At 41.1% G+C, this 14,753-nt stretch overlaps 1 protein-coding gene across 1 annotated transcript in view; it reads left to right on the top strand.

The window, feature by feature from the left end:
- The first annotated feature begins 1,333 nt into the window (after positions 1-1,333).
- Positions 1,334-14,753, top strand: part of NRDE2 (NRDE-2, necessary for RNA interference, domain containing) — a 32,699-nt gene continuing 19,279 nt past the window's right edge. Inside the window, exons 1-5 of the mRNA XM_015423258.1 lie at positions 1,334-1,458; positions 5,019-5,127; positions 8,172-8,363; positions 9,884-10,030; positions 12,322-12,781. Coding sequence (XP_015278744.1) covers positions 1,380-1,458; positions 5,019-5,127; positions 8,172-8,363; positions 9,884-10,030; positions 12,322-12,781 — 987 coding nt within the window. The 5' untranslated portion in view covers positions 1,334-1,379. The remainder of the gene's footprint in view (positions 1,459-5,018; positions 5,128-8,171; positions 8,364-9,883; positions 10,031-12,321; positions 12,782-14,753) is intronic.

Here is a 14,753-nt window from a genome sequence, read left to right as displayed (position 1 = left end):
CCTCCATTCAGACGAAACACCATTGATAACAGTTCTCCAGTAGTTCCCTATCCACCTAACTATCCTACAGTCCAGTCCACAGTCCTTTAGTAGAAAGGCAGTTAATACTTTTGAGGTAGAATGGCAGATAATACATGTTTTAAATAAATAAATAAATTCACCTCCCTACTGGCCTATGAGGAAGAGTTAACTGCTATGCTGGAGATGTGGGGACACGCTGCAGTAAATTGTTTCACAGGTGGTCTTTTTCTGGAAGGGATCCCATCATGTGCTCTTATTGGCTAAACAGTGACAGACATATATTCCATCTGGCAAATTTCTGCACGTGGAGAAGCTCAAGATACAGGAGCTTAGCCAGGATAATTTAACTTTAGAAAGGGTTGGAATAATTCCACCATCTCAGCAAACAACAAGATGTCGTATGGCATCTTATGAACCAGTTCCTGTAACTGTGGGTAAAGAAGTCAGATGAATGATTATTTCACATATAATTTTACAAGGGGTAGTCCTGCTAAGGTATTATAGTAAAAGTAAACTGTGGTCGTCTAGTGCTACCTTTCCAGGGCTTTTTTCTGGGGGAACGCAACAGAACGAAGTTCCAGAATCTCTTCAACGAAATTATTTTTTAAATGTTTAAACGTTCTTGAGTTTTCAGTATACAGATTGAAAATTCATTTTCCTTGAGAGTTCTGGCACCTTTTTTTTCCACAAAAAAGGCCCTGAACAAGAGGATGTCCTCCTACCCAATACACGTGTTAAGTTAGTAACTTAGCAAAACTAATGAATGGTCTCTGCCTTTTACTTGATTCGATTTGTATTTTACATAACTTTGTTTCACTCTGCACATACTATATTTCATGGCTCTCGACCCTGATGTTTCTTAACCTGACCCCTACATTAAATGTGCGCTGTAGTCCACATAAAGAAACAACATTCTGTTACAAGACTAGTTTGTTGTTCATTTTATTCCACGTCGGGGACGGCAAAGGATGAGATGGTTGGACAGTGTCATCGATGCAACGAACATGAAACTGAGCAAACTTCAGAGGACAGCGGAAGACAGGAGGGCCTGGCGGGATCTAGTCCATGGGGTCGCGAAGAGTCGGACTCGACTGTGCGACTGAACAACAACAAACCTAATCAGAGCGGCGTATATCGTGGATCTCTAGCCAAAAGAGCTACGTTAGTATTTAGTAACAACCTGGATGGCCTCTTCTTGGTATCCAGCAGACGGCGCCATTTTGGAACCGAACTCAAGCGAAACTACATATCCCAGCATTCTGTGGAGGTACAACCGCCATCTTGTCTGCCTCGCCGCCGTTTGTTTGGCGGTGTCACAGAAGGGGCAGTTGTTCGTGAGCGGTCTGTGGGCAGATGCGATGGCGCTTTTCCCTGCGTTTGCGGGTGCGGCTAAGCCCGGGGAGACGCCGGCAAACGAAAGCGAGGGCTCCAAAAGAGGTAACGAATCCCCCTCCCCCAAGTGGGCTGGACCTCCAGTTTTCCGTTGGGTCTGCCAGGCCTTCCGGTTTACCCCCGGGTCCGCCAGCCCCTTCTGCTTGACTTGCCCTTTAGCCTTTGCCTAGTCTGCCAGTGTCTGCTATCTTTGCCCCTTCCCATAAAAAGCCTAAGTTTCTAACCTTCTCCAGACAGTCGTTTTCATATGTCAAACCACATGTTGACATGTAGGCAAAGGGATGTTGCCAGCGGTCTCATTTAGATGCTTATACCAGAAAGGAAGGTGGAGGGAGAATTAGAAAAGTGGGTACACCCCGTGTTGCTGTATTGCACGACTGTCCCCCTTTCCTTGCTGCCTTCATTCTTTGTGCAAACTGAGAGCATTTCGTTTTCAGAAACGGGTGTTTGGTACCTCAGATTTTCAGGAGGCCCATTAAGCGTCTAGGAAGTCTCGCTGGACTCACAGTCCTTCCCTTTCCCAGAGAGGCAGGAATTCAACAGGTGAAGCAGTTCCCTGCCATGGAGATGCACTTAGGAGGGTGGGTGCTTCATTTATTCATAAGAAGGAATGGCGGTCCCCAATGCGGACCGTGATTATGAGAGAAGGAATGTCGCCAAAAATATTGACCTACTTCTAAGTAAGCGTGCTGAGAATTGGTCTGTAGCGCCTGTTGCCCTCAGCGGGACTTGCTTCCAAGTGCACGTAGATTGGGGCCCAAGAAAATAATCTTAAATAGTTCTACTCAGAATACTATCCAAGTCACTGTATTCAGTGGGGCTTACTCCCAGGGAAGAGTGCTTGGGATGGCACTGTAAATCTGTTGTTACTGTGCCTGCTTCTCAAAATCTCTGATAGACAATAATATTACACAAAAACATGTATAAAATAGCCAATATAACATATGGAATAAATGCAAATTGCTAAACTTTATTCATCCCCAATATTTTAGATAATATTCTCTGTGTTTCCAAAATACTGTTGTGCTTTGATGAGTTGCCACTTCACCATGTCTCTTCATGAATATGAGATCCTAAAGAGATATTCACCTTATGTTAAGGTGATTGTAGGGCTGGATAAAATGTTCTTCCTCCCACATTGGTTATTAATCTGTTGGACGTGAGATCCACTTCTAAATTTTCTGTACTTTTTGCAACTTGCTTGTGAAGTAGCAACCTTGTGACTTTTCCTTCTCCCCAACATAAAGGGTAAGAATCTCACAGTCGAACAAGTTTATATTTTATTTTGTATGTTTATTGTTTATAAATACATGGCATTACTGAACAACAGGCTATATTTCACAGTGAAGTGGTACAGTAAGCAAAGGCAAATCCACATTTGCTCAGGAACACTCCAAAGCCGCAACCCACAATTTGAGAACTATCATCTTACTCCATTCAACCCATAATCTTCTGCAACATGCAAACTCTCAGAGATAACAAAATCTTTATAGGGTCTAGCTCTTATGGCCGTGGGGGTGGGGAAGTATTGAAAGGTGCCTTATTTTTGGAATGTGGAGCCATTGTTTCCCCTAACTTCTGTCTTAAAGCATGCATCCATAGATTCCACCATCTACTGTAATTCTAACCGTATCTATTTAGAAGCAAATTAACTTTTTCTAAGTAAGTGTGTTTAGGAGGACTGGCTGGCTGCAGCCTTGCTGTGGGTCTGGTACCCTAGCAAACCCATAACAGTCTGTGCTGAAGCTGCCAATGTATGCAAAGTATTGTATTCTTTGCTTTTACCAAAAGAGACATAAAGGTTGTTGTTTTTGGAACTCTGTGTCCGGATGCAACTTTCTGGACTTCCTGCCTCTACACCTGCAGTAGAGTATACAAAACCTAAAGAGATGCAAAATTGTATTTGCATAACAATCCCTGATTAATTCTACTGCTTCTGGTGACTTGGTGGGGCAGTGAATATATATCAATCTCTGTCCTGTGAACTCATAGAATCATAGAGTTGGAAGGGATCTCCAGGGTCATCTACCTCCTGCTCAGTGCAGGAAATTCACAAATCCCTCCCCCTCCACACCTTTGTGCTAAGTGCTGTGCAAAGATATATATAAATGAAATTCGTTCTTGAGGAATGGTTACGCTTTAGGCAACTGATGGGGAAAGAGAAGGAATGGATTCAATTTAAAAAGATGAAGTGATAAAGATGAAATATGTATCCTACTTTCTCTTTGCTGGGTATATGAAAACTAATTCTAAAAATAGTGAAATCATCATGATTGGCAGACAGCCCTAACCTTGTTTGAAAAGTTCCAATTCCAGTGGAATTCACTGAGGTTAATATGTAGAATATTAGAGCCTATACAAATGAAAGGCAAAATTTCAGTATTGTTCCAAATACATGATGTGTATCATGTTATGTGTCTATGCTTCTGCTCTGTATTATTGACATACTGGGTGGTAACAAGGAATACCAAAATGTAATGATGACATGTCAGAATGAGGGCAATTGGATGCTGGGTTGTTGGGGTTTTTTTGTGGCAAATGCATGTCTGATGTAGTTCCATCCTTCTTGATTGTGTGCCATAGTCAAAGTGTCTTTAATACTGTTCCTGTAAAATACTGTTTTACAGTTAGATGGGAGGCATCTATCTTCTCAGAATTGTATATGTAATTCTAAAGCTGTCCGTAGAGTGTGAATGACAAAATGTAGACAGTGGAGCCACAGACAGTCAGGGAGGAATTTTTCTACAAACCAGAGGGAAACCCCAGGTGGTCTACAGAAGGATCTGAAATCTAAAACACACACTGGGGGATTAAAGCTCTCCAGAACAACTGAAACAACATTTGTAGCTTTGAGAAGTGAATGCCCACTTAGCTCTTGCAAGACTACGTTCTGAGATCTCAGTGACCTTTTTGTGGGTTGCTGGACAGTCACAACACTATTTCTGAGATTTCCAAGCTTTGGTTTCTGTAAATCAAAGTGGGGAGGGGAACAGGGGTAGATTGGAAGGTCGAAACAGCCCTGGAAATGGCTTCACCCCTTCTCTGTCACATCCCTTGATGGAAGGAGGAATCGTCAAGATTGGTCCTGGTGGTGGCCACCATGTGACTTGCCAGATGCCTTTCCACTGCACAACTTGCATGACTCGTCCAGGCCTAGAGGCAGCCACTACATAGCTCACCCAAGCAACTTGCTACTGCACAACTTGCAGCCCTTGATCCGACTTTTCCTGTGGAGAGACTGTCGGGGGAAAGAAGGAGGGAAAGCTGAAGACTGAGATATGTCTGGCGGCAAATAAAGGGTGGTTGGTAAGTGGGAAGGAGAGAAGGGAGCAGGGAAAGGGGAGAAGCAGTGGGAGAGGAAAAGGAGAAATAACATGGGGGCGGTGCAGGGGAAAATGAGATGCCCTCTACAAGTCCTTGCAGGTTCCCTGCTTGTATATTAGAACATGTCTTCATGAAACTTCCAGAGTCTGTAATACATGAGTTATTGATGTCCTAATCACATTTGTTGTAAGCTGTATTGTCTGCGGGTCAAATAAATCCCCAGCTTTACAGAACATCGTGGGAATTCTTTGTATTGATCTACCTTTCTTCTGTGTTAGCAGAATTGAGCTGGCTTATCAACTCAAGCTTCCGCGATGAAGATGCATTGAGACTTCACCAACACTCTTTAGAGGTTACAGACCTTGCCTCAGAGAAACCCCCACCCCAAAGGTAGTGTGCTCTTTGGCAGCTTTCATTTGTTTATAGAACTTTGGCTACATTCTTGTAATAATGCTAATTATTTAAAGATTTATTTAAAGTTTTTTTCCTTCATTTTTGTAGATGGAGTAAATTCTTCTTTTGGCATTGAATTGAGAATTGTATGGTAGCTTTTCATTTGTTGGTGATCATATTTAGAGGCTTTCCAGGAACATGGAAAGTAATGTATAAGATAAATATACAAACCAGTCCTGTAAAGAGTTTGCTTTCCTAAACCCAGTGAAACACATTTACCTTTACTGTGGATTAACTTGCTAGCCTCAGAGGCTTATTGATATAGAGTTGCAAGAGCTCAGAGCCCTTGCCTCCGGAAGGTTGCCCCTGGGGTCCCCCCCCCCCAGCCCTATCCTCCCCGGGCTCCACCCTCAAATGTCCAGGAATTTTCCAATCCAGAGATGGCAACCCTAGTTGTTAGGTTATTTTGCCTTTTATTGCGTGAAAACATTTTAAAAAATCAGTTTCTCTAGCCATAGGGGAAATGTGCTTGGGGAAGATACAGGGTGGGTTTCCACTAATTACAGTAATGTATAAGATAAATATACAAACCAGTCCTGTAAAGAGTTTGCTTTCCTAAACCCAGTGAAACACATTTACCTTCACTGTGGATTAACTTGCTAGCCTCAGAGGCTTATTGATATAGAGTTGCAAGAGCTCAGAGCCCTTGCCTCCGGAAGGTGCTCCTCAGTAAGGTGGGCCTATCCCCTTTCTGGTGCTCTACCATATTACTTTTTCTGCCTGACTTCACCGCAAATGTGTAGAGCTTATCTGTTGGCCCGTCTTAATGTTCTCCCCTCTGCTATTCTTGAGGGGAGATATAAGCAAATTCCTTATTCAGTCAGGTTCTGTGGATGTAATAGAAGGGAAATAGAAACTGTTGAGCACGTACTCTTACACTGTAAATTGTTAAATGACATTCGAGTGGAATTTATAGAAGCCCCCCTTAGGTTGGTAGCAGGCCAATCAGATAGAATCAAGGTACAATTTCTCCTTGCTTCACAAGATCCAGAGATCATTGAACTGACCGCTAAGTTTCTCCATGGTTTTATAAAACGGAAGAGTGACCCTGACCATATTAATGATTCTTAATTTATAAGTCTAAAAACTTAAGTTTAAAAGTTTAGAATGCCAATTTATTTTATGATTCAGGCATCTTTTGTATGGTCAAATCTAGCTTGTGACAACTTGAGTTAGGCCTGACATAGCCACGACTATCTATCTTATAATTTCTTTTGGATTGTATTATTGGTAAATGCTTCTAATATTGTACGCCAATAAAAGGTATTTGAATTGAATTGAAACTTGCTAGCCTCTTGAAGCAGAATTTATTCTAAAATTCCATCCACACAACTGCAGCACCAGAATATGGATGGAGGTGCTGTTGTGACCTCACTCCCCTCATTGTTAAATTGGCTTTCATTGCAGTTTGAAGCAAGTTGGAATTCATGTAGAACACTTCATGCCATCCTTTGGATCCCAGACAGTAAGCTTAGGTTAATGTTTACTGTTTTGAGAACAAATGCTCCATGTTTACTTTTCAGATAATATACCCAATTTATATTCTGCTGGATTTTATAACTCAAGTTTAGACAGTTAGGGAGAATACTTCAAAGTTCGCATTTCTGTATGTTGAATGACTTTCATAATAATTGAACCAAAATTTAATGTCCTCTCCAGTGTAACTTCAGCTTCTTCCCAGAAATCTGCAGTGTAGTGGTCTTTTTAAAGAATCAAAGACAATTTGTCATTTTAGAAACAAATGTCACATGGCTGGCTGTTTCATGACTTTTCCTCTTAGCATTTTTTGAAGAAAAGCAGCTGAGGAATGGGGAGGTGAGGAAGGAGGAGTTATGTAACTCTTTCCCTTCCTGCCCCAAATTTTCTATCCTTTCTGCAGAAGAAAGATACAGAGTTCAAAACCATCAGGAAGTAGAATTATGGAACTCTAGATGACCCTTACTCAGATTTAACCAACTGTTTATTATTGGGAACATCTTGATGTTCCTGCTTTGTGCTGTCAAAGATCTGCTGTCATAACAATGGTAAATACCAGTGTAATTTATAAGATAATTATATACTTAAATTAGGTTAGAAAATGTGTGCATTTTCTAAAGTTAAATAACATCTATAAAGAATTGCTTTTGGATCACTGTTTTATGTAAGAATATTGATTTAAAAATCATTTGCAAAGTCTGTGTTTCACCTGAGAACTGCGTCTTATTTTAAACAGCTTGATATTTTGTGTTTTTCTCCCCTGTAATGCTGGGTTTTAATTAATAATTGATGGTGTTTTTATGTTTTTTATTATGTTGTATTTGGTAAACTGCCTTGGGCAGATTCCCAGGAGAGGCAGCATTGAAATTTCCTAAACAATTTATTAATAAGAATACAAGATGCAAGAATATTTCAGCCCCCCCCCCCCCGTTGCTTGTACTGGAAATCTCTGTTGTTTTAAATTGGCCTTAAACGTGTTTGCTAAATAGGGTTAATTCGCAAGGATGTTTTGTGCTGCATGCATGAAGTACCCACGATGTGGAGAACCATGTTAAGTGTGATAACACGCTGCCCGTTTGGGCATGGCTACCATAGGATGGTCTTCTTGTGATCATAGTGGATGGAAAACTAACCTCTGTGATCTGAGGAATGCCTGCCAGCTGCGTCTGGGATTAGACAGGGTGTTTTTGTCTATGCTTGCCAGTCATCATGCCTAAACCAGCCCTTAGGAGGGAGATAAAGTATTTCCTATAGCTTATTTTACCTATTGATATTTGCTTTCTGTTGGTGAGTAGAAATTTTTTAAATCCTGCAAAGAAATTGACTCTAGTTCAGATTTCTGCCTGCTTTCTAACCTATGAACAGATTTCATCCTTTTTTTTAACAGTTCTCCCAACATTCCATGGCAGGTCTTTCTGTCTTCCTTCCATGTTTAGAATTGGGTTGCAGACTTTATCACCACTGCAGTTTGCTTCATTCTTCAATTTTGTTCATTTGCATGTAAGCCAATTGGAATTATCAGGAGAAAGCGAAGCCAGTGAAGGTTTCCAGAAGCCACCTAAGAAAAGAAAGAAGAAGAGACGTCACAAAAAAGTGAAAAAAAGGAGCAGGGGGGATCACAGCGTCAGTGATTCAGAATCAGACACTGAGGATGGAGACGATGGTGGAAACGAAGGAAAAGGAGGAGTAGAACTGAAGTACGTAAGTACGCTTCATTATTATTTATTACAGAATGTATATTGGTCTTGAGCAGAGGTGTCGAAATCATTTCCTACAAGGGCTGGATCTGACATAAATCTCACTTTGTTGGTCCAGACCATGTGTTCCATAAATGTAATGCCAGGTACTGGATATACAAACTTTATAAAGGACACAGGCAAACCCAATTAACAATATTATTTTTACTCAAAATACAAACAAATGCAATTGATTCCTGGCAGTGAAAGCAATTTATTTACTGGGGAATCTACAAAACCCCCAATAAATGCATTTAATCATGTGCAAAACTAGGTTTTCCCCAAGGGATACCATAAAAGGGAGGGAGTATCTTATATTGCCATACGAATTAGTTTTTGTATATATAGCACTTTTAGGAGACACGTCATCTTCCTTGCAAGTAAATAAGGTAGTTTTTCAGCACCCCCCATACACCCAGTCTCAGCAGCCAAGCACAGCTACGATTTATCTCTTGCTCTTTGTTTCCTCTCTTCCCGTGTCGTACCTCTGAGGATCTTGAGGAGGCACACCAGACTCCACCCTCAACTGCCCCATCCCCCACCAACAACCTTGTGAGGTGGACCAGGCTGAGTGATTGGCCCCGAGTGACCCAGACGACAGGGTCCTGGCTCAGGAGGGGGGGGGGTCTGAACCTGACTCTCCCAGATACCCACCCTCCAGTTCTCATCTCTTTTGCATTTTCTGTAGAAACAGTGGGGCTGAGGGGAAGGCCTGACAGAGAGGCTGTTTTTCTGAAACCTCCAGGGAGCACTTTTTGTCCTCCCATGACCTTTTCCCCCTGACAGGCTGAGAACAGGTGGGGGGAGAAGGGAGGTTGCCAGCCCCTATCAGCCACTCACTCCTATCAGCCACTCACTCCTGGATCCAGGGCTATTCAGACATGCAAAAGATATTTCCTGTCTGTCGTCTGTGCCACTCCAAGAAGGTTCTGACTCTGGTATAGTTGGAGGACAATCCTTGGCTTGCGCACCTATTAAAGAAAGGTCTCTCAGCTAAATTCCCCCATCATAAATAATACAGAGACCCGGAGTTGCGGCTAACAATAAACTATGTCATAATAATAGCAGAGTATGCATTAACATAGTAAGCAACTGCACAGCTAGCAAAATAACAACTAGAAAAGGGTTGTGTACTTATTGCGCATCAGTTCAGTATGTGAAAAAAGCCTCTCTATAAGCCAGGCAATTATAAATGAAGAACAATATGAAGAACAAAGGAAATATTTTTAGGTTAAAATATTGTGAGAAATAATTAAGTCTTTGCTTAAACTAACTCTAATCCAAGATTCCTTAGGTCTGTTTTGGATATATACTACATTGCTTGAGCAGTAACTTCATTCTCCTGCTATGCCAGCATTCTCATCAGGGTACGGCTGATTTTTTATGTCTAGTAATTTACTGTGGGAATCGTAATCCTTTTTGTTTTGTAATGATAGGGTTTTCTATGTATTTAAGAAATACAATTTCCCCTTTTTTTGCAGTTTAGGAGACAAAACGTCAGATGTGAGCAGTCACTCGATTTGGCTTGATGATATTCAGGGATTGACATCAGAAGTGTTCAGAACAGATAAGAAGCCAGACCCTGCAAACTGGCAGTACAAGTCCCTATACAGAGGGAACATTGCAAGGTAATGAAATATATAGTCACAAAAGTTGATATGGGTGTGAGGGTCATCATTCAGGTTTTTATCCTGCCCTTTCACTGAGACAATCAGAGTACCATATGAGGTTTTCTCTTCCTCGATTTTATCCTCACAACAACTCTGAGAAGAGGGGAATGTGCAACTAGCCCAGTTAGCTTTGTGGCTGAGTAGGGATTTGAACCTGGATCCTGCTTCACACTCTGACCTCTCCACCAGTCTGTCTCTTGATAGACTTACAATAGGGATAAATGGCTAGATTCAAGCCCAGTAGCATCTTAAAGACCATCAAGATTTTCAGAGTGTAAGCTTCTGAGACTCAAAGCTCCCTTCATCAGATACCCTTCATCAGATCTGGCCCTGATATCAGGTGAAGGGAGCTTTGACTCTAAAAGCTCATATTGCAAAAATCTTGTTGGTCTCTAAGGTGCTAACGGACTTGAATCTAGCTTTTCTACTGGAGACCAACATGGCTACCCTCTGAAAAATCATCAATGGTGACAAATAGCAGCATTAGACAATATTTTGCTGTATCCATCTTTTGATGTATGTAGCCTTGTATGTGCATGGGGGTGGGGATCCCATGGAGGTCAGTAGAGCCATTCCACTTGATTGCCAGCCTTCAGCTAGTTGTGAATGCACAGATATTACATTTGTGGGAGACCCATGCAAGTTACATGTGCTCCAAGCTGGATAAATCATGTCCTAAATTCTGTCTGGACCAAAAAGCACTTGCTATTTTAGGCTAAAGGACTTGCCTTATAAGTGCTCTGGAATAATTGGTGTTGTTGTTGCAAGTGGTATTCTTAGCATTATGAAGTTTCATCTTTCTTGTAAAGCTAAGAGTAGCACTGTGATATAGAAGTGCAAGTGGGAGACCAGGATTTGGGACCTCGGTTTGTATGTATCGGTATGTAACTGTCTATGGCTGAATTTGTTTTCACATCTTCCAGTGGAACAATGTTTTGTTCGTTACAAAGGTGCTATAATCATCTGAGGAGACAGTTATGAAGAGTGACTCTGAAGAAGAGAAAGGTGTCTAAACCAGTTTTGAATAGGTTACTTTTTAATACCTAGCATGAGCCCTTGAGAATCTCAGGTGATTTATAATGTGCTGCAGTGATGCTTTGTCTCCAGCTGACATTTTTGAGGAAATTTGCTCCCTAAAGCCATAATTGCATCCAATGAACTGTGTTCATTATTAGGGATGGGCACAAACCGGCTCACGAACGAAACTTCACGAATTTTGGCCAGTTTGTGGTTCGCAAAGCAATGTTCGCAAACTGAACACCCGTCATGAACTTCTACAAATTTTAAGGTGGTTTGTGGTGGTCTGTGAAGAGCAGAAAGCGGGGGTTTAAATGGCTCCAAGCTTTCTGCTCTTCACGAAAAACAGTTGAGTGGCAGGGAGCAGGAAACAGGGCCCACTAACTGGTTCGATTCACAAACCAAGGTATCAGTTCATGATTTGGTTCATGGTTCAGCTATGAATCGCTGCTAGTCTGAGTAGACAGTACTGACTTTGACTAACCAAGGGTCTGATTCAGTATAAGGCAGTTCCTTGTGCTTCTGGGCTCAATTCAGGGTGCTGAAATTAGATTGCCTTCTACCATACAAACCTAACTATCCACTCCAGTCATCTTTGGAGGTTCTGCTTTGAGTGCCCTCGCCATTTGAGGCTACATGGTTAGCAACCCCAGAAAGGGCCTTCTCAGTCATGGTGCCAAAAATTTTGGAACTCCCTCCCCAGGGAAATTAATCAGTCTCCCTCTATTGTTGTCTTCTGCCAGTGGGTGCAGTCTTTTTTGTTTTGTTTGGCATATCCCCAATATCTGTTATTGATCCTCCTCCATTGTTTTCAGTGTTATGTCTGTATGTTTTTATTGAATTATTTTATATATACTTTATTTTAAATGTTGTTTTAATGTTGAAATGTTTTAATGCTTTGATGGTCACTGCCTTGGGGACCCTATTTGGGTTGAATGGCAGTAAAGAAATGTTATAAATAAAATTTTGTTGCCCATGCTGCCCCAAAGGATCTCTGGAACCCCCCCCCCCAGCCAGATGTGGAAGGAGCTCAGTGAGCTTCAGGAATGATTGTCAGAGAAGATGGTAGAACTTTAGAACCAACAACTAGTTCATGGGGATTGGTTTCTGCCTTGCTACTTAACCGAAGCATATGATAGTACTCTGACGATCCATGGCTTGTTTGAAAAGTATTTATTTCCTGTTTGCCCACTGACTTGCAAGTACTTAGTTTTACCAATTTGGTTTTAAAGGTACAAGAGGAGAGGTGACTTCTGTCTTGGCCTTGATCAGAAGAGGCAACATATAATTTGGGAAAATTCAGCAGCAGAGAAAAAGCGATCCCACAGGCGACCTCAGCGCTACTTCACAAAAGATGGCTTGAAGTTCTTGAGCATGGATGGCTTTCCAGTTCGTAGTAAAAGTCAGGGTTCCCCATCTTGTTCAAGTTCTTGGATACCAGTTTCACAACTGGACACAAATGATGACCCTGCTACAAACTCTGTAAATCCTCTTGGGATTTATGATCCATTGACCACATTATGGTTACAGGGAAAGGGTCCCCCTGGGCATGACACACTGAAGCAGGAGGAACAACAAGTGATCTGTGAGAATGAGAACTCTGGTTTAATGTCAAAAGTGGAAGAATATAACAAGAAAGTCAGAGAGAATCCTACGGATGTTAAAACATGGATGGATTTTGTGTCTTTTCAAGTAAGTGTGTGTTAAGATTTAAAACTGCAGTGTAGTGTTGTGAGATGATGAAACATTTTTAGAGAAGCTCTCTCCCTGTGTTCGGTACAAATGAACCTTCTCCTCCGCAACTTTGCCCACCAATCCCTGGAGTGGTTTTGCAACTATTTTAAAAATCATTGTTGCCTTTAATTAGGGGGAGAATGAATAAATAACTGCACACGTGCTGCTTTTAAAGTTTTTGTGCATTCCACATGTGGTGGAAATGTGGATTTTTTTTGGCTTGGTACAAATGGACCTTCTCTGCAACTTTGCCCACCAATCCCTGGTGTGGTTTTGCAACTATTTTAAAAATCATTGTTGCCTTTAATTAGGGGGAGAATGAATAAATAACTGCACACGTGCTGCTTTTAAAGTTTTTGTGCATTCCACATGTGGTGGAAATGTGGATTTTTTTTGGCAAAATATAAGTAATATAATAATGGAAATGCTAAATATTAATCTGAGACTGTGTTCAGAGATCTATCTGTTAAACATAATTCCCAAGGAATATAAAGAAAATGATGTATATGTATTACCTATATTCTCACAGCAGCAAGAATTTTAATAGCAAAGTATTGGAAGCATGAGAAGATACCAATGAGAAAAGAATTAGCTATAAAACATTTGGAGGTAGCAGAAATTGACAAATTGAGTGTAATATTGCAAGGGAAGAATGATAAAATATTTCAAGAAAGGTGTGGGCTAAGATATATAAATGGATAAAGGAAAAGAATAAACAGTAGACTCAAGAATGTTTTGTTGTTGTTCAGTCGCACAGTCGAGTCCAACTCTTTGCGACCCCGTGGACCAGATCACGCCAAGAATGTTATCTATGTATAAAATCAGTATATGTATAATTATACTTCGTAAAATGATAAATAAAACTATTAAAAAAAGAGAAACCAATGAAAACAATGACCAAATCGATCAATTCCAGCATGTTCTGTAATGACACTGGAGTGCTCAAAATAATTTTTTCAATAAACAGCATGATCTGGGAAAAAAATAAAATAATTTTTTTGTGCAGTGAAGGGAACAGTCTGCCGGAAGTCCTGAGAAGAGGTGCGAGACTGACAGCCAAACCAGAATTACGCTTAGGGATATGTTGGCCATGCAGATTGCAAACTGGGCTCACACAGCAAGTGAAGGATCAGCAGTGGTTGTTCTTTAAATGACACATCTGCCTTCCCTATGTGTTTTCCTGCAGAATGTTTTCCTCTGAATATAGAGTTAAATGTTTTAAAATTCCTGGGCCAGGCCTCTTGTTGAGGCAGGTCAGCGGCCATATAGCCTAGTATTTTGGCTTGGGTCATGTGGGACAATGCAAAAAGCTCCAGGTGAGCAAGGACTGTGGCATGAGAACGCACGAAGCTGCCATATACTAAATCAAGCGGTTGGTCCGTCAGGATCAGTCTTGCATAGGTCTGACTGGCAGCAGCTCTCCAGGGTCTCGGGTAGAGGGGTCTTCTGCACGGATTGATTGATTGATTGATTTAGGAAAGTTCTGTGTCACCTCGTCATAGTTCTGCTTGAGGCAGCTTACAATTAAAACAATAAGTTATTACTATAAAAACAAAAGCTGATATCCTAACCAGTCAGGGGTTACAATCCAGTGCTATTGGAGCCTTATAGCTGCTCTCTTCCTTTCCTTTTGTTTCACTGAAGGCCTAGTGCCTGTCTGGAATCCCAAGAGTTCCTGGTTTAAATAGCTGTTGGGGATGTTGTTCATAGTAGTAGTTCTTTATTATTTATTAAATTCAGTTTTTACTAAATTCGGTTTTTATACTGCCCTCCCCTGTAAATAGGGCTCAGAGCGGTGTACAAGGATAGATAAAACAGCCATATTCATACTAATTTGAGGTTAAAACATTAAAATTACAATAAAGTTACAGCAATCAACTTAAGTAGATGGCGGTTGAAACTTCTAATTGTGCCACCATCTTGCAGAGGG

The sequence above is a fragment of the Gekko japonicus genome, unplaced genomic scaffold, assembly GCF_001447785.1.
Source record: "Gekko japonicus isolate JY-2015 unplaced genomic scaffold, Gekko_japonicus_V1.1 scaffold952, whole genome shotgun sequence".
Taxonomy (NCBI): Eukaryota; Metazoa; Chordata; class Lepidosauria; order Squamata; family Gekkonidae; genus Gekko; species Gekko japonicus.
Note: the sequence above shows the minus strand (reverse complement) of the source record. Positions and strands in the feature narration are given on the sequence as shown.